The following is a 20,408-nucleotide window of genomic DNA, read 5'->3' as shown; positions in this document are numbered from 1 at the left end:
CAACGTAATAACAAGGAGCAAATGAGACACGGGCAGCGCTGTACGAGTTCAGCACCGGGAATCACACAAACAACCAACACATCAAAACGCTTACCTTTCCCCAACTGCTTTCCTGCTGATCATTTCAGGCCACTCTTTTGAGTCTACAGAATTAATTACAACAATAACCATTGGGTTCTACTTACTCATCAAGTAAGACAGATATTATCTAAAGCCAGGGCTCACTATGGACACCACAGAGAGGTAAGGGAGGAATGGGAAAATAATAAAAAATCATTTCAAAAAGCACCTTTTTATAGAAGCCCTTGCACAGATACACGCAGATAGTTTTCCATCAAGAAAGCCAGTCAAAGATTACTAATTACCTTCCTGAAAAGGATTTTCTTTGCTCATGGCAGCAAGCTGTAAGTATTTTATGAAATGTAGAGTTTCTGTACTTTTGCTTATCAACTTATGCATAATTTGTTAACTGCAATTTTTTTGGTAACTAGAAGTATATAAAACCCCCCAAAACTAAGTGGGAAATGAAAGTTTTAGTATTTGGACAATAATATCAGCATTCAGGCTGAGGATATGAGACTATAACTTAAGGCTTTTCTCTCTCTATTTGGAAGTAGAGACTTTCTTCATGCAATATTGGATGTTAAGGAAGATTAATACCTTGTTTAATTTCTTCTTTTATCTGCAAAATATTATAAATTTAACACATTAGAAGTGTAAGTGTTCACGTATTTTGAATTGTTTGTCTCTAAGCATATTCACACAATTCCACGAAGAAACGATTTCTGTCTTGAATGCAAGGAAGTGTGAGCCATACACAGTAATTAATACACTGGAGCAATTTCATTCATGCACTTATTTAATAATTTTTTAATTATCTACCCTCATAGGAAAAAATTCTTCACAGAAAGAGTGGTCAGACACTGGAATAGGCTGCCCAGGGAGGTGGTGGAGTCACTGTCCCTGGATGTGTTTAAGAGTCGTTTAGATATGGTGTTGGGGGATATGGTGTAGGGGAGAACTTTGTAGAGTAGGGTAGATGGTTGGACTCGATGATCCCGAGGGTCTTTTCCAACCTGAATGATTCTATGATTGTGTTTCTATTTCACTAAACCAGTAAAACCCTTGAAGCTGTTAACCTGGGTGCTACGAATATGTGGGGTTTTGCAGATAAATGTAATCCTGCTCCAAATCGGATGTGTTTGAGCTGGGTTACGTCACACGTTGCACTCGCTGGAGGCCACTGGCAGAGAAAAACAGCTCCGTAGCCTCAGAGTGCGGATAAAACACGTGCACACCCACAGATGAAAGGTCTTGAAGAGTTCAGGAGAACAATACACATTGGAACAAGGGAACAGAAGAGTTAAATGCAAGACCCTCTTAGACATGAACAACCTCCTTAGGGCTTGGCTTTACACAAAACAGAATTAAGCAAAGAATCACAAAATCAGGAAGGCTTTTAAGAGAATGAGTAGATTTTACAGCATTAAGTCCAACCTACACATGGTTTAGTTCAATTACTCTTTCATAATATTAAATTTCGTTTATGTTAGTATTGCTTAATCCATTTTCCTTCCAGGAGAATATAGCAAACACTAACACTGCATCTCTATCAACTTTAATCATGTTAGTTTATATGATGAATAGGAAATCCTTACATTAAAAGCTGTAAAATAGATTTGCTTCGGTAGGAACTCCTCATCTCAACATAATACTAATTTGAATAATTATAGTAGTAGAGGCCAGGCACATGCCCAAGGTTTAAGCAAACAGGCTGAATTTAGTATTTTCCTGTGCTTGCAACTCAGGTAGAAATTATCCTTTCCGTTACACTTCGTTGTAGCACAGCAGCTCTTTCACAGCTCTCCCAACCACCATCACTGCTATCGCTTTGATTTTCTCCTCCCCCATGAAAAGAAACCTCAAAACTCTGTTACGAATTGTTTCTAAGGAGTGTTACAAAGAGTACATGTGAAATTATCCTGGAAATTCAGCTTGTAAAACAATGATCCTGTCTTTAATGGAACCTCGCATCACGTTTCAAAAGACATACTTTTTTTTTTCCTTATACGACAACACAGAGATACTGGTGACTCAAATTCTGTTTGCTTTCAACTGCAGAAAAAGAATCTATTCTTAATTATTCTATAAAATTTCAACGGTTAACGCTGTAAACAGCTGTTTATATAACAGCAAGAAATAATAAATAGACATTTTCACGTAAAAAGAAACAAAGTAGTTTTGTTATTAAAATTAAATCTGGTGGAGGTTTTATTCACATAAAAAACAAATATACTGGTTGAAAAACATACAAAGCTTCATCAAACCAAGTCAAGCTATATTCCTTTTAACAACGAAACATAATAAATATGCATATAAAATAAAACTTTTTTTCATTTGAATTTTTATAAAAAATTAAAACATTTTGTATAAAAAGTTTTAAAACGCACTACCGTGCTTGAGAATTGAGTCTATATAAGTCTATATGAGTCTTTACACTGACCAGAGTCCTTCTGGTGTGTAGATACGTGTGCGCACGCGTCGGGCAGCGTAATGTTTTCCTTACAATGGGAAGTGCTCTGTCGGGGCAGCTTGGAGGAAGGCGTGAACAGCAGCCGGTCCGTGCCTCTACTTGCCAGTCTTCTCCAAAACCCATTCGATCACCTGGGAAAAGAAAGAAGAAAACAGTTTACATAAGTTCCTTTCAAGAACTGGAGTTATGAACGTCGCATCTATTTTATCAATTCTTTATCACCACCTTTATCACCACCCCTGTGGTGTTTACTGAACAGGATTTAAGAGTAATCCCTTCAATAGGAGAGAGTGTTGTTAATAAACTGAGAGGATACAGCATTACCCAAGAATTGATTTTGTTTTATAGAACGCGCTGCCTTCCCAACAAGGCATTTTTAGATCCCCCGAATTGAGCTACTTCACCCCATGTACCAGCAACAAGGTGCACACACGCTAACAGCCAGTGTTTCCAGCCCCAAAAATTCCTAAAGCCATAGAAGAAAGAATACAGGATAATTTGTGCACTGATGTATCTACCGCCAGTATTACTGCTGTTTCCCAAACTGGGTACCTGTTCAGCCCACTGACTGTCCTGAGCAATTACATTTCTTGTAAGGTAGTTTCAAAGTATTCTCTAATACAGGGAGAGGTGCCCACCTGAAGAGATGCCCGATTTTAATGCCTCTTTTGCCAACAGCAAACATACCTAAAACTACCAGCTGGTCTCCCCAGACAAAGCTGGTGGTGAGAAACAGTGTACAAAGACAGTATCCCAGTTCTCCAGCAAACACCACAACCCATGGAGTTTTTGAAACCTTACGAACTGTAGGAAGCAATTCACAAGGGAACATAGTGCAGAGCACAATAAATACTGCTCTCGTAGAATAAATTCTGTGGGGATCTAGCAGCTTCCCTTAAGAGTGGAGGTTTTCTTATTTAACTACCCCGGTCCAAATCCTCCCACAATTTATTATTTTGAAAACTGTACAAGTTTGCATCATCTTTTTTTTGGTTTTGTTTTAAATCATGGAGTCACCTCAGCATGTTTTTCAAAGTTTAAATCAGAGAGTTACTTAATTTCTGGAGGACAGGAGTATTTACTCCTGCCATTTGCTGTGTGCTACTGTTCATGTAAGTCCCACCTTACACACAAATAAGCTCATCTGATAGCCCTTGCGGTTATAGTTATTCCCAAGCTTAAAATTACTAATTTTCATTGCTTATTTTTAAGAAATTTATTTCCTTTTATAGATCCATTTATTGCTTCCTAACCTTTGAAACAAAATGTTATTTACTTCAACACAAGGAAAGAAGAATTCTCTAATGATCCAGGCTTCTCTCAAATGAAGGAAGATCTGATCTCTGCTTTTTATTTTTTTCCCAGAGATGTGGAAACATTTCTTGCCTTCATTTCCATTTCTCACTGTGGCACATCATACTGGCCGCTATAGCTAGAATACCATTTAAAACCGGAATATATGCAACTGGAAAAGGCCAGGCTGGATGGGGCTTTGAGTAAACTGCTCTACTGGGAGGTGTCCCTGCCCACGGCAGGGGGGTTGGAACTCGATGATCTTTAAGGTCCTTTCCAACTCTAACCATTTTATGATTCTATGATTGAGAGAAAGTTTTTGTGAGATCAGAGAGTGAAACCGAGACCCGCAGCCAATGGAATGCACCTCTTGATCTCTTAAAGCTATGGACTAAACCTACATCCTACAGCCAAGCTGCCACAGCTACATTTATCTTTCACCAGTTACGGGAACAAATAAACAAAAGGTCTTACCTGTTTAGCATTGTTGTTTGCTGTTTTCTTCATTTCATCAAGAAGTCCTCTAGAAGTTTTAAGATCCTAAATATGAAACACAAAGCCACAGAAGTTAGCAAACTCATATGCTCACTCTAGTTTGGATTATAAGAGCCCTAATAATCAGGGTGAAGGTTATACTTTTATCACCTTGTTCAGAACCACAGAAGAATTATTTTACTTGTTTTTTTAAAGAAATAATCTAAATTATTCCAACGGGTTGCAGCTTTCCTTACAACAATCCAAACCTAGTACTCAATCATGCTATTGAGCCACACTTTTCCTAACCTTCCACACACTTCCAGAAAAGAAACATTATTTTTTTTCTTAAATGATATCCAAAGTTCTTACAGTGTTGATTGAAATCTTATTTCTAGATAAACATGGAAATCAACTGTGCACTTAGACTGCAATACAAGATAGGAAAAGCCTGGAATGGCTTGTCTGTTTTGCAGTCCACTTAGCCCAAGCTAGTCCACTCTTTCAAACAAAGCAAGCACTTAACTGCCTAAAGAGAAAGGAAAACCAAGAGAATTCAATTACTACTTGTCTCCAAAGGAAGATGATACCAATGATACCATGCTTCTGAAGCACGCAGCACAGAAAAGGATTCAAAGGGCTCCTACAGACTTGGGGCCGCATGACAGTTCAGGACAACAAAATCCTGCTACACCTTTCTCTCTATGGGCTTTCCCAAGGACAGAATCCCTACAGTACTCTTCCTTCTGCTCCCCTGTTTGGAATGGCACCATGAACCCGTCTGATTTACCCTACCCACCCATCCCTACACGCAGCTCTTTCAGATTTTGGATTAGAAGATTTTCCTTCAGGGCATATTTCAGGGAGATTTTGGGAGTGCTTATGGAATGACTGCGTAACTGCGTTCCAATTATTTAAGACGCTGATTCTCATCAGCAAGATGTTCTAATTGTCTGTGTAAGCATTCAGCCCTCTTCAACTGCAACTTCATTTAGCTTAAATCACCTTTACTGAAGTTGACTAAACTGAGTTAGTTCACAAATAGCGGTAGGATAAATGAATGCAAATGAACAGAAACAGCAGCTCAGCTTGCAAGCAATAGCTTTTAAACACCCTGTACTGTAATTTAACTCAATTTTGTGTCCAGACTATTAAGTCACTACTTACTAGAAATAACATGGGCTGAAGCATTGACTCACAAAGTGTCCTAGGTATTATGGAAAGAATTCTCATCTCTTTCTAAAAATGAGGCTGGTGCAATTCTACACAGTGCTGCCAAGTCAGTGTGCGTTAGATAGTTGTGCACATTTACAGTGCATTTAAGAAGGACTTCTGTGAGCGTGTCAGGGAACTAGAATGCCTGAGTCAGTTTTGTAAGGTACCTGTTGAGCCAACAACCTTAGAACGAGGGAGAAGCTGAGCTCTCACAGCTATGGCTGGGAGACAGCTACAACAGCTAAGGAAGTATAAGCATGACCTTACCTACCATGCTAAAGCAATGGTCTGTTATCTCACATAAAAGACTACTGCTTCATAAGGTTAAAAACAAATAAACAACTATAATATACCATTAAACTAGATTTTGTATTTGACAACAAGTCCAAAGGTTTATCCACACACTCTAAACTCTACTAACACAGCACTAAGAAATATTAGCTTAATCAAGTCTGAATATCCCATAGTCCATCTCAAGTTTTATTCAGGAATGGATTCACTTCACTAGTAACAAACAACTATAAGAGCACATCTTCCAGTTACCTTTAAGTAGAACTTTGATATCTCAAATAGGCGCTGGCTGCATGATGTGAAGCACTTGTGATCCTCTGCAATTCCATGTTTTTGAAGAGTCTTGGCGACCACCTCCTTCAGCATCTTGGAAACAATAGAAACACAATCAAAAAGTTAATCCCAATTATTGGCATGAAAAATTGTTCAAAGCAAGAAAATAAAAAAAAAAACACAACACCTGAACTTTTTTGATCTTGGCTCTGTTATTTAACAATCTATTTCCATTTCCTTAATCTAAAAAATTAAGGAAATGCTTACATGTCAAAGCAATGTAACGTATCGGTGAATATTCACATGAGGCTTGGAAGACAGAAAAAAAATTTATAATGGCTTGGGTTTTCTCTTCTCCAAAATAATATATACATAAAAATATAACTTTATATTGATATTCCCTTGACACATCCATGTTAAAAAAAAAATTTAAAAAAAAAAAAATCAGACACTGCAGTCAGATTAGAAAATTTACTCTGACATTCTTTGTATCAGAGATGTTTAAACATCTCAAAATGTTATATACAACTATTAATGAAACACTGCTGCATCAAATTATTTAAACGTTATCACAATTAATAGACTTGTTCAACTACTGGAATATCTTTTTATTCTCAGAATAGTCTGTTCTTCCACAATGGCTTTGACTCTGTCCCAGCTGAAACCAGGACACCCTTCCAGCACAGATATTTCTTTGGTGCCTTTAGGTTTTACATGAGTTTTCTACATTTCATAACTCCTATTCATTGATATGCATTCCCACCTTTTTTACTCCCTTTTTACTCCTTTGTTATCTCTCTGTCTTAATTGCCTGGGTGTGATATAATACTTCTTACATACTTTTTCACTCCTTGCCTCTGCAGCACCCTCCTCAGTGCCTGCAGGATTCCCTCACACAGCTGAACAGAATGAAACTTAATAGTAACAAACAGAGATGAAGACAGTTCACTTTAAATTAAAAAATAAAAAAATCAAGTCACATGGAAAGTAGTCAAGCAAATGCTTTTTCAGTAAGCAAAAAGCATAGACTTTTACCCTTGTATGTTTCTGGGATCTTGATTCCTTAGCTGGCTTTGAAGTCTCGGATTCGGTTGCATGTATGCGACTTGCTGAGTCAGCCTTAGCGGTTACTTTGGGGGTTTGGCCAGGCTGTTTCAGTGCCATCGAAGCTAAAGAAACCGATCTTTCGGAGCGCTTCCTTGTTACGGCAACTGTGTAGTGATTCCCACTACTTCCACTTGCCTGAGAGAGGAGGGAATCTGTACTCTCAGATTTGGTTAGCCTGGAAAGACAAAAAAAAAAAATATATAAAAAAAAAATAAAAAGAACTTTTAGATTTTGTACTGACTCTTTTGGTGCCTTTGTTTCTGCTGTAGAGGCTGCTGCCGAGTGTAGTTAGTACTATATGTTCTTGCAAACAGCATCTGAAAACAGCAGACAGGATTCTATTACATAACATTGTTTGTATTAGAAGAACACTTCACTGCCTGGTTTGGTCTCTGATACGTAGAGCCACTGCACCTCTGATTAGAAACGCCTAGAAACAAACTGAAGAAATGAGATAACTAAGAAGAGAAACTCTTTGGCAGAAGGGGTCGTTTTGCATCTAGACAGTGAGGAAGAGCACAGTTTGCTGGCCTCCAGTCTCAGGATAAGACAAAACTTCTTTACATGATCTAATTCCTTTTGGCCCTACAGGAATGTCACAACTCATCTTTAGCTCTGGGAAGTTGAGCATTACAATTCTACTGGAACATTGTAATGCTTCATCCTTCAACTGTAAGAGCGTTCATAATTCTGAAACTCCAGTTTATGAAATGCTAAGTACAATTGCGTCTTCTTTTGTAACTATCCAGTAAGCTGCAAAAGATATGGATGTTCCTAAAGCCATACCTCTAATTAAAGGCTTACTGTGATGAGATTGCAAAGGGTATCAAACTGGAAAGAAGGAAGAAGTGAAGCATTACAGCAAAAAAAAGTGAACGCAGAAGTAGTGTTATGTAACAGTTAATTTTTTATTGATGCAAAGAGTTTGCATCTTCTCAGTGAGGACAAGGTACACAGGAAAGTCTTAAAAACTAGGCTTCCAGAAAAGACTTTAATAAATAAGGCTGACAATAAGTTTGAATTTTGGTAGGTCATCTTATCCCAGCAGTCCTTTGGATTAGGAATTCAATTATTCTGTTTGTACAGTGCTTGGCTTTCTAAATCTTTAGCTGTTCATTTGTACTGCAACAGCACTGACAGTTTCGGTCTCAGATGAGGCTACCTGTCATCTTTTCAAAGGCACTTGAGACTTTGCAACATACAACCCCAAATATCTTAAATAAAATGTGCCTGTGCTGCATGGTTTTGATTAATCTAATGCCATCAATGAGAAGTCACACTTGAGAAAAGAAATGAAGCTACAGAAGAGGCTTAAACAACTAGAGTATTTGTCTAGATAGCTTCACTAAGAACATTTCAAGATGAAAGAAAAGATGCATTTCACAAGAGACTACTGAAATATTTCATGCTAAAGACTTATTTTATTCAGTGCATTACCTTTTCTTGGGATAAAAGCAATCCAAGTCTTTTGATCTGCGTTTTAGTCTTGATGCCTCTGTTTTGAGTTCGCTTTGTAAAGACTCTCCATCAGGGACACTTCCAGGCTCTGACACGACTGCAGGAGACGGGAGAGGGCTCAAGACAACCGGCACAGGGCAGCACTCCTTGGTGCAAGTAGTCTGAGTCTCATAGCGAATAAGACGAGTTTGAAGTTCAGCATATCCCACATCTCTCTCTAAGGCTCTTCTGTTATCTAGACAATACCTGAAATTGAAATCGGTGAGAAATCTCTGAAAGTCTCTTGTTTTCTTACAATCAGAAAAAAAAAAAAAAAAAAAAAATCAAACCAGACAATAACTGACTTTTTGACTATCATATAATCTCAAAAACTTTTTTTGTTTGGACTGATGTATTGGTCTGAAAGATACCTTAAAACAGCCCAGTAAATTAACACGTGCCTGATGGATTTAACTGTAGTTAAGTCTAACTCCAGCGAAGAAGCTGAACTGTAGCCTATTTGTAAGTTTTACCCTGTGGTCTTACAAAGAAGATTTCCATGGACATTAGCAGAATTTTTTCCTTGAACAATAAGTGATGGATTATGATGCTGACAACAGATTTTTTGCTCCTCATAGTCAGCCCTGTGTTACATTTCTATCACCAGTCTCTCCATTTTAGATTTCACTGGTTTTCATATTCATAGAATCATAGAATAGTTAGTGTTGGAAGGGACCTTTAAACGTCATCAATTCCTGCAATGAACACCTTCAATTAATTCAGTCAGTATGTAACAGATGTTACCCCCATTCACATGCGAACCAGTGGGAAACTCCAGTAAAACAGGAAGGAGGACAGCTCTGAACCCAAATACATGATGAACCCAGCACACCATGGTGGATACAGCATTGTCAAACCTCAGACCTTACAAGCATCCACCAAAACATTGAGATCCAGAAAATGTCAGGTTATTATATATAAAATGATACACTCTAATGTGATAATATGATCATACAATATCCCTCCATTTATTCCTTGGAGGATGCAACTTTCCCGGTCAAAAAAACCCAACCAAACCAAACAACCAACCTGAGATTTTTTTCAGTGCATATGCCATAAGAGAATGACATAGGAAATGCCTGAAGAAAGCAATCTAAAGTACAATATATGTAATTTGCAAGTTATCAATGCTTCAGGAATCCCAAAATGCAACGAAACTGACATAATTTTAGGAAGAGCCAGGTTGTGCCAGAAACTAGGCTGCTGTGAGATTGTAATGATGTAATTGAGTGTAAATATGTGGAAGACAGGGCATGGGAAGTGTTTTAAATGCTATTTAGTATAGATTCTTTGCTAACTGCACTTTTTGGAAATGCACTGCTATATGAGAGTGTCACATTTTTAAATGCTAAAAATACAGGAGTGTCACTGAACAAGCACAAGCTTCCCAGGTTCCTACTGATTACAAAGAATATGTGGCTTAATCAACCAAATCAAAAGAAGAAACTGTATTAAATATGGTTGAGCTGAAAGAGAACAAATGAACACTGATAACTCAGTGAAACGCACTTGTGAAATTACAACAATACAAAATGCCTCTTAACTAACTCTTCTCTGGTGCAAATAATTTCCACGATTCCTTGCAAGAGACCAATACCCAGTAACTTACATCACCTCTTCTTCAGGGAAAGACAACACTATTATCCAATATTATTCCATCCTTTTCTTAACAAGCATTCTGAACAATGTGAGCTATCTCTCAGCCCTCCCTCCAAACTACTTAGCAATGTTTCCTATTTTTAGGAACTCTAGAAATAGTATTTACCTTTATCTCTTAACACAAAGTTACATTAAATCACTAGATCTGATTTTTCCACTTTCTTCAACGTATTTCCATATTCAGGGAGAAATTCACTTTTCTAATAGCAGACCACTAAATCCATTTCTACAGCTGAGTGAGACTTTCCACTAGAAATAAATTCATTATCTGATAAGAGTAAGTTCTCTTAACTTACAAATTTCAAGGTATTTAATTTTCCTTATTTATATTCTCACTCCCCTGAGTAATCACATCCCCTACAAAGATAAAAATGTTTTTATCTTTAGAAGTTAAATTGCCATTTTACTCACTCTGCTTTAACAGCAATTACTTTCTCTTTGCAACACAGGATCCGAGTGTTTGGCACAGGTTCATTACATCAGAAATTTGATTTAATCATAACTGCGACTCCTGGTTTTGTTGACAAGACTTTACTTCCAAATATAAATACATCAGCTATGCAGATGGGAACTGCAATCATAACTGCATGGTACAAAACACATCTGCTCCAAAAGACCATATGCTTCCTACGATCCTCTTGCTACAAGATATTCCGGTTGTGCAGCTTTAGGTTCCTCCCTTTCACACTACTTTCTACCATCTTGATCCTCTGCTTCCCTCCCTTATTGCTAGCACATTCCTCTTGTAACATTAATATGCCAGGATCTCCCTCCTCTCCATGACATCCAGGCCTCTCCGTGGTCTCTACCTGTCAGATTTTGCTATGAGAAGAGGCAGCAGGAGCTGTGCTGTGCCCCACGCACACCCCTTGCTGAGGTCAGGCAGATCAGCAAGCTACCGACAACAGCCTTTCTTCCAATACCTGGGAATCTGCATTGCTCCAATCTACCCAGTTGCCTCTCTGTGGCTTTTGTTACAAATCTAAAAAGGCTAACGGGCTCACGAATTACCACTTGGAAAAAGAGCAGAAACAGATAGCTGAACAGACAGAATGACTGCTTCACTTCCCTAGAGAACGTGGTTAAAATTACCAGATATTAAACATCGGCTTAACCAAACTATTTGTGCAGTTTATAGGAGAAAAATGCCAGCAGTATCATTAGTCACATTTCGATAGTCTGAAAACTTGATTTTAGGAGGTGGCAGAAATTTGCATGATGACTGAATGGCCTATGCTTGGTATCCACTGCATTCCCAAATATATACTGCATTAAGACTAAGAGTCTATCCACACAGAAGAGTTACGCTGAATTATCTACTTCTGTGTTTGTGTATGTCCTTTTCCTCTTCTCCTCAATCTCAACATTTATATCTTTCTAAACAATTTTTATACAGCTACTTATATGATGTTTCCCCACCTGAAGCTTTGACAAATAATAAATGCTGACTGTCTGGCACTAAATACAGTCCTAACCTTATCGATCCTTTCAAAGACTGTTACCACTAACACTTGCCTGCTGGTGGTGTTTTCAGGTTCCCTGAACATACAGTTAGCTTCACAGCAGGTCTCACAAACCTCCTGACTATTAGTCTGAAAGTGCCTACAATTTAACAACAAAGGAAAAATTACGTACTTAGTTCATTTATGTGCTGCTCCAGGGACTTGATACGTACTAATGAACTCTTCCCTTTGCCACTTCTAATTCTGAATTAAAATTTTCAGAGACACTGAGAATAGCTACAGCAGTACAGCTTAGGAAAAAAAACCTGAAATTTTTTACATTGCCATCAAGGCAGGCAGGTTGCAATTTAAACCAGTGAACAAAATAAAGGTAAGAAAGGGAGAGGTGGCACGTGCAAAGTTGTTCCAATGAAGGAAAAGGATAAATAAAGTTTTGCATACTTGGCGATCATGTTTCTTGAAATGTTTCTTGAAATCAAGGTATAATTATACCTTGACCGGAAGCCGAAAAATAATTTTGGGAAAAGCATCCAGAAAACTTACTCAAGTCCATGATAATGGCATCCAGCTGCTTTTTCAAAAGGCAAACCTCTGAGTTTCCGAGGAGTAAGTTCTGGTGTCAAAAGGAATGTGTTTTCACTGAAAGGAAAAAAATACAGATTTATTTTAACTAGTTACAGTCAGGATCAATTATACTTCCAGAAGTCAGATACAAATGCCTTGACATAGGAAGACCAAACCAGCATGTCTTGTAGCCGAGGCCCTGGGGTACAGCATCAGTGGAAAATTAAATCTTTATTAAAGTAAGAATTTAAGTTCAACTGACTAATACCTACTGATCTATTATTATTACAGAAGCTCATAGACATTTCAACTAGTTTAGAGGTCACTGCTCCAAAGAATTTATCAATAAAACCAGGCAACTATAATCCCATTTCACACATGGGGTGTAGTAGTAGAGTACTGCTGCTACCTGAGTAGTAGAATGAACTGAGAGGAACCAAGAACTGACCTCCCATAATCAGTAAATTCATTCCCTTTAGCTTCAAGTTGCTGTCTCACCTTTCCAAGACTTCATAACTTGGCTCCTGTGATACTTAATTCCAGCCAGTAATACTCTGCAATTAAATCATATGAATGTATTTCAAAGTATTTCAACAGAATAAGCCATAGAAAGACAGACAGAAAAAGCTTGCTGCTAGATCCTAACACACCCTGTAAAGTCACATCCCAATTATCTCAAAGAAGGGGAGAGATGTAGGCAAGATGTAGCAGCATCTGAAACTTACACATTGCTTCACGTTTTATTCACATAAACCGTCTCTGCACCATTACCACTGGAAAAATTATCTGAGAAAAACGTCCAGGGAAAGATGCAATACTGAATCTAGCAAGATGGTCATTTAGAAAGGCTGTCAGGCAAAACTCTAATCTATCAAACCTCTATTTAAGCTCAAACGTGCAAAACAAGTGAAAACTCCTTTAATTCACCAGTCTGTCATAAAATCTCTTTTTTCGTTCTGTTGGTCAGGAAAATCCTAGGGTCTGTAGTCACTGTGCTTGAACATCTACTGTGCAGAGCTACTAATTATTCCAGAGAATCTAATCAGAGCATGTGCTAGGAGGAGAGCAGCTGCTAGTACAGAGTTCTGCTGGACAACAGTAACAGCAACCTGGCATGTTAGAAAGGGAATGGGTCACCATCCTCCAGACAACAACTTCGCTATGTATTTTCATAGGATTTCTGGTTTCTATTCAGACCAAGCAGAATACAGACATACAGTATAAGGCACTGGCAGACTTTGTAGCCTTCAAGCAAAAACATTTAGTCTGCTTTATTATCTAGTATCTTGATTTTGGCTTTATACTTCCCTTAGATATCCAAGATCTCTAAGAACTATGAGAGACACTCCCATTACAGCAATGTACTACAAAGCACAGGTTTCGTCATCATGCTCTCTCATATCAACTGGCAGAAATCCAAGCAAACTGGGGCAGCCCCCCTCAAATTCAGACCTCACTCAGCTATAACTCAAAGCAAATCACTCAAGAGAATCAAAGTATTCTACAATATAAAGTTCGCTGGAGGCTTTTGAAAAATCAGGGATTAAAAAAAGCATTTTTGTAGTGAAAAAATTATTAATTTCTTTCCCACACAACTAACTGGAATGAAAATACTTTTCATTATAGCCAAAATCCTAAGTCATCTGCACTCATTAACTAACAACTCTGTAGCAGACTCAATCTTCACTGCATATTTTCCAACTTGCTTCAATTCTCCACTCAGAACATCTTCAAGAGAATTTCAAAACTCCAATAAGTAGTCTCCAAAATCCTACAGAACCTTTCCCTCTCACAAGCCCTCTTAATTGATTAGATATAATAAAGTTTAAAAAAAAAGATTGAGGGCTGTAGCCAATAATTCCATTATACATTCTATTATTCCACATTAAAAAGGTCCACAAATACAACTCGAGCGACTGTAAAGATTGTGTTGCTTACCTAGCAGTCTATGGCACATAATAGTATAGGCTCTGCTTCTACAAACACTATCTGACACTTATATAGGTTGGCCTTAACTCTAACAGACATTCAGAACCTGAAAATTACTCCATTAATTCCTTGTATCAATCTTCCTGCTAAGAGCAGTGGTGAATACACTAATACTTACTAGCAGACACACTAAGGATAAATACTTGCAAAGCAGTCAGAGTAGACAATCTTCCTTTAAGGAACACTTCACCACCTAAGAATACAGATAGGAACGCTGGGCCAGCATGACACGAAACAAACACATTTAAATAGGCTCAGCTATTGCCTTTTATTCACTTTGTCTTCTCACCCAATCTCCCCTCTACTGAATGAAAGAGACACCAATAAAATTAAATTCTACCACAATAACTTTTGCTTTGCTAGAAATACTTTTGGAAATGGATGTGTACGGTGGCGGCAGCCAGTAGCATAGCCATGGCAAAGGTCTACTTGCACACTTCTGTGCATCAGGTGATTATCTTGTTATTTAAATGCATAGGGCCAACATCATCATCTCCGGCCACTTCAGATTCTGAAAGAACTAAATAGCAACACCAACTGGAGGACTGTAACAGTTGCCAGGCACGTGATGCGAGGATGTTGCGAGTTACAGACTCAAATCCAGTTGTGCTACTCTGAGACAGCCGTTGTTCACACTCCCCTGTATCAGTTCCGAGCATGATCTTCAGTAGGTTCAATATACTGGATTCATACCGTTTGGGAATTTGTAGTGGCTGAAGATCACCAACTGGCAGCCCTTCTGGTGTGAAATACTTCAGTAATTCTTTAGCATCGAGCAGTGTCAGTGACTCCCGCTGGCTGTCTTTATGCCCCAGCAATTGCTCAGATGAATGTGCAAACATAGAAACTCTGAAAACAGGAAAAAAAAAAAAAAGAACAAACCAATCTAAGATTATTTTTTTTCTTCAATGTACTAATCTCACTGTATTAAAAAAAGAAAAAAAAAAGTCACTGCTAGTCTGGAGCAACTGAACTTATTTCTAAAGTAAAACGGACAAGGTTGCTCCTGGAACATTTACACCAATGTTCACAATAAACTTATTTGACACAAATTCTCTACCATCCTACCAAAGAAATTTCTTCAAGGTTTTTTAGCTTATTTATTAAAATAGAACACAGGAAGAACACCATCCATCCTTTTTTTTCCATTTATGGACCTGTAAGATCAAAAATTAATTCCCGTTTAAAAAAAAAAGAGACATACAATATGCAGGAAAAGCACCATAAAGCCACTACTGCATGTAACTCTGCACTCTTTTTTTTTTTTTTTTTAGTGTCAATCTTCAATCAAGTATAGCAAAGTTCTCTCTTTTCTACTGTTAAGCAACATATGTACACTGATTCAGGATAAGTAGAAGATAACCAGTTCAGAATACAATGAAACAAACATTAACTGATTATGGAACAGAAAGGTCCTTCAGGAGGCTTTCCAGCAGCTAATTAGAAGGAAGAACTTTACCTGTTTGAGAAACAAGAGCCAAAAATAATAATAATAATGATACCCACAAGAAAGCAGATATCTAATATGAGAATTTCTGACACGCAGAATTCCAATCTAGGCCCATTTGAAAGACAGAAATGGGATGGAAGTGGCTAAGAAAAAAAGCAGTTGGACACCTGGCTCTAAAGACCTGTCAGCAAAAAAGTTAAGACCCAGCAAAGATCATTAAGTCTTATATAAAAGCGAGAGCTAACCTGAAATCAATAGGCTGTATTAAGTGATGCAAAGGTCTACAGGTTTCACTTAAACAGCACTGAAGGAAAAACAAAACTAAATATAAATTTTAAACATAAAACCAAGGGGATATTCTACTTTAAAATTATTTGAGATCTGATACTAAGTCCTGAGTATTTAGGAAAGATAAGATTACAAACACATTGTACATGCTGACAAAAAATGCTGTATTATGTTAATTATTTATGCTGCAGGGCAAGTTGGGAGGGAAAAACCCTTTTGTATGTGTTTCTACTATAGCTACCATTTTCTAGTAGTGCCATTTTGGCAATTTTGGAACTATGTTACTTTTAGCTAACTCTCAGCTATGTTTTGTCAATAAAAATCAAAACAATACCACTTTGAATACCAAGAAAATACACACTCAGAAATTGATAGAAACTTAAGTTTTAGCCTTAAGCAATGTTTCCTGTGAAAGATTATCGATATATTTAAAAACATCTTACAAAATGGCTGTCAACATATACAGTTCCTGTAGAGTGAAGTTCAATTGCCACTATAAAGAAAATTTCCAGTATTTAACTATTACCTCATTTTTTGTTTGTTTCTTTCAAAGTTTTCCAAATTCTGAAGAACATGACTTTCTGGCCACTCCAATGGATTTGGCTCCATTAAATCAGATTCTGCAAGAAATATTTGGTGGATAAGCCTTAACAGAAGTAAAGAACCTTATTCTTTAAGGAAATATCTATATATGCATATATGCTGCTTTATATAAATATATATATGTAAGTGTGTGTATATATATATAAAAGTATTTATATACTCTTTTATATATATATATAAAAGTATAAAAATACATGGAAAACCTGCCTGATGCTGTGATCAGAAATGTTTTCTGCAGAATTTTTGTTGCCAAGGAAAAGAAAGGAAATAGTTAACGCAAAGGTAATTTCAGTTTGCAAAAAGCCTAGAAAGCTGCTTTACTTCTCCTCTATTTTTCCTTCTTGGTAAAAGACTCTCCTTCGTTAAGTAAAAAATTGACAACAGGTATGAAAATAACACATCAAAAGAGAATAAGTTGTGTATTTTCTAAATAACAATTCTTACCAGAAGTCAGAGTGCATGACCATGACCTAGTTGTATCGGCAACCTTCTGTTGAACAGGTTTAGGAAGACTAGTGTTGCACAGGTCCAAAAAACATTCTCTTGTAAGTTCTAACAAGCTTTTGAACTCATCAGTAGAAATAACTGGAGGCTGCTCGGTCAATTCCTTTCTCTCTATAAAAGGAAAGAGAAAGAAAGAAAAGCTACTACATTTCCTAAGAAACAAATAATAACTAGTCAGCTAAAAATCAAACAAACAAAAAACTCCCCAACCCAAAACAATAACACAAGCAAGTTAACTTGACACTACTGTACCCTTAAGCAAGGCATGGGAGGTGTATTCCATCGGGAAGTGAAAAACATTTAGCAGTAAGAATAGCTGAAATCACACGTGAATGACCCTTTTTCTGTCCTTTAATTTCTGTGTATGCACATTTCTGAGTATACCCCAGTTTGAATCCCCCAGAAAAAAACATCTGGGCTTGCTGAGCCTAAACATGAAAAGCTCCAGACCGCAGAGCCTCCAACCCACCTATTTTTAGTGCCATGGCAGGAGTGTGGCTCCGATACGACTGATAGCCTGTTCTGGTCTTTTTGGTCAGAATATTAAGGGTCAGGTAATTCTGATATGATTTAGGATGACTAGCAAATCCCAACTGCTTTTATTCAGTCTTCATCTTAATGGAAATGGGTGATGCGCTCAAAACAAACTGAAACACAAGCTCTAAGGCAGCCCCAAGCTCAGGGTTAAAGGAGACAGGAATCTGAGAATGGGGGTGGGAGGTGGAAGACAAGAGTATTAGCAGAAGCCTTATTTTCCTGAAACTGGTATTCTGTTAATGATAATACCCTTAAATTATCTTCACAGTATGCCATTTTCAATAATCTAGCCAATCTCTCACAAGCAGCTCTTGTTTTAATTGAGTCTCTTTGAGCAATGGACTTAGACGGAAAAAATCAGGACAGTCAAATGTACTTCTCTACAAAGTCATGAAAATCTACAGAGGATGACATTTCAGTTATTATTATGAACGATGTATCATGATAAATGTAACAGATCTCCAATGCATCCTTCTTTGCTGTTTAAGACTTTTGCAAGAAAGAATAAAATAAAAAAACCATGAAAACTCCGAAACAGAATTCTTTTTTTCACAGAAGGCACACCCAGCAGTAAGGGTTTTTTTGGGGAAAAAAAAAAAAAAAGCATAAAATAAACAAAGCAGAGAAGGAGTTAATTACTACAGAATTACTCCAAAACTATGCTCAGGCTTTCAGAGCATTAGTGTAACAAATACCCACCAGTCCAGTGTTCTCTTTTCCTTGATTTTTAAGTCATTATCTGACATACAACGATGGATATACTGCAAACAGTTTCTTTTTAAAGCTCCACTTTTTTCTTCACAAAGTGATCAACTCACCTATGTTTTGTAAGGTGAACCGTCACATTCAGTTTGAAATAAAGGCATTTTAAATACCAGTCAGAGAACTACCAGTGCTCTCCCCGTTACTTACTGAGATATTCCTTCAAGGCAAACACTTGGAGACGAGACAGTTTTTTTTCTCTCTGTACAATCTCCTCTCCACAAAAATGCGGCAGAGACTTTATCAAGTCAGCAATACAGAAGCCTGTACAGATTAGGAGAAATCTATTATTAAGATCTCTCATAGGACTTTGGAGACACCAAGTAAGTACTTCTTAAAAGAAGACATAAACTCAGCAGATGTACCAATTCCATATTCCAAGGAAACACCAGACTTTCAAATATGGCTAATCATTTAGGGGAAAAAAAATGAAATTAATTACAATTTAATTAATACTCCAGCGGGATAACTTGGAATAGATGTCTGACCAGTATTTTTGAATTTCTATAAAAAACCAGTATGATGACAACACAATTAACATGACTTTAAAGAAGGTAAAAAGATCCTAAGCTTGATACCAGGAAACAAAAGTTTTCTCTCAACATACAGTCAAGGACTTTCAGTCTTCTGACACCATCCTAATGGGATTTTAATTAGGACAAATGGTAAGCAGTCAGTCATATCACACACGGATTTACTTCGATAATAAGGAAATAAGAGGAGAAGATGCAGGTCACTGTGCTCTTCATCAGCATTACTGAGAGCAAACACAGGAATTAGCAGAGTTATCTAGTACGTGTAGTTGTAACAGGACAACTACTCCGAGATAAATGTCTACATAGATGCTCTTACCTAGTGGAGCAGCTGATCGTCTGCTCACTCATACCCTAACCCCTCTGCAGTAACAGGGACATATGCCAAGTAACTGAAGACATGATCATGAAATTCCACTTGCCCGCCAGCCTTGCTGTTTTGATTTTAAACCATCAATGAAACAGGCTTGTCAACAGATAATTGACTAGATTTTAGGCATGGGCTGGTCAGTCTTTACACCAACAATACACACTTTTTAAACTAAGTTTCTGCAAATTTGAGTTGCATTAATATTACTTGGATGTCCCTGTACATTAAAACACTTATAACTAATCATGGTTATGAGAAATGACTAATTACAAGTGTACGTAGTTATTTTAAAAATATGGTAGTAGTAAATTGTGTGAATAAGTAATCTCTTATTATATGCTTTTATCAATTTGAAAAAAATACTGTGGAAAGACTAGAGATATTAATCAAAAAGTAACATTCCTCTTTGCTTTCTCCCTTTAACACAGACTGGAATGAATAAAAGGAACATGTAAATTTTTGTAGCGTTTGCCTGCACTCAGAAACTCTTAAATAAATAAGTAATAACTCTTACTTGACTCTGTTTCTTCTGCTTTTGTCTTCAGCTTTCCATTTACTGCTGCAAGAGTGGCCATACCATTGATCTGGCCAGCAGAATGAATCAAGGTTGCTTTACATCCTCCAGAGCCATTGCCTTGTAGCAAGAAATAATATCGGCAAGACTCTCCTTTCAGTTCAATTTCTGGAACTTAAAAAACATCAGGGCATAACTGTGAAACACCATCAGGAAAACAGCCTTAAAACAAGCTATAATCCGCCATAAAAATTCTTCCACTTGCTCTCTTCTGTTCTGTGAGAAATCCTACTAACATCTTTTTACACACTAACTACAGCTGATATTTACCACTTAAAAAGCTACAAACTGAAGAGCATGCAAAATAAATGAATTACAGCAGCAAAGATGAGTTGGACTATGCTGCTGATTAAAGCTAGCAAGTTACCACACGGAACTCCCATGACTGCAGCGAAGGCCAGTTTTATAATGCAGGCTACAAAGTACATC

At 37.3% G+C, this 20,408-nt stretch overlaps 1 protein-coding gene across 1 annotated transcript in view; it reads right to left on the bottom strand.

The window, feature by feature from the left end:
• Nucleotides 1–2,628: 2,628 nt before the first annotated feature.
• The window catches only part of MTBP (MDM2 binding protein), a 29,216-nt gene continuing 11,436 nt past the window's right edge, over nt 2,629–20,408 (bottom strand). The window contains exons 12-22 of the mRNA XM_074145448.1: nt 19,920–20,093; nt 18,653–18,766; nt 17,144–17,314; nt 16,623–16,716; nt 15,052–15,207; nt 12,349–12,444; nt 8,624–8,890; nt 7,115–7,361; nt 6,059–6,172; nt 4,301–4,366; nt 2,629–2,664 (exon numbers count right to left, since the gene is read on the bottom strand). Coding sequence (XP_074001549.1) covers nt 2,629–2,664; nt 4,301–4,366; nt 6,059–6,172; nt 7,115–7,361; nt 8,624–8,890; nt 12,349–12,444; nt 15,052–15,207; nt 16,623–16,716; nt 17,144–17,314; nt 18,653–18,766; nt 19,920–20,093 — 1,535 coding nt within the window. The remainder of the gene's footprint in view (nt 2,665–4,300; nt 4,367–6,058; nt 6,173–7,114; nt 7,362–8,623; nt 8,891–12,348; nt 12,445–15,051; nt 15,208–16,622; nt 16,717–17,143; nt 17,315–18,652; nt 18,767–19,919; nt 20,094–20,408) is intronic.

This window comes from Numenius arquata, chromosome 3, assembly GCF_964106895.1.
Source record: "Numenius arquata chromosome 3, bNumArq3.hap1.1, whole genome shotgun sequence".
Classification (NCBI taxonomy): domain Eukaryota; kingdom Metazoa; phylum Chordata; class Aves; order Charadriiformes; family Scolopacidae; genus Numenius; species Numenius arquata.
The sequence above is the reverse complement of the archived record's forward strand: the minus strand, read 5'-3'. Positions and strand labels throughout refer to the sequence as shown.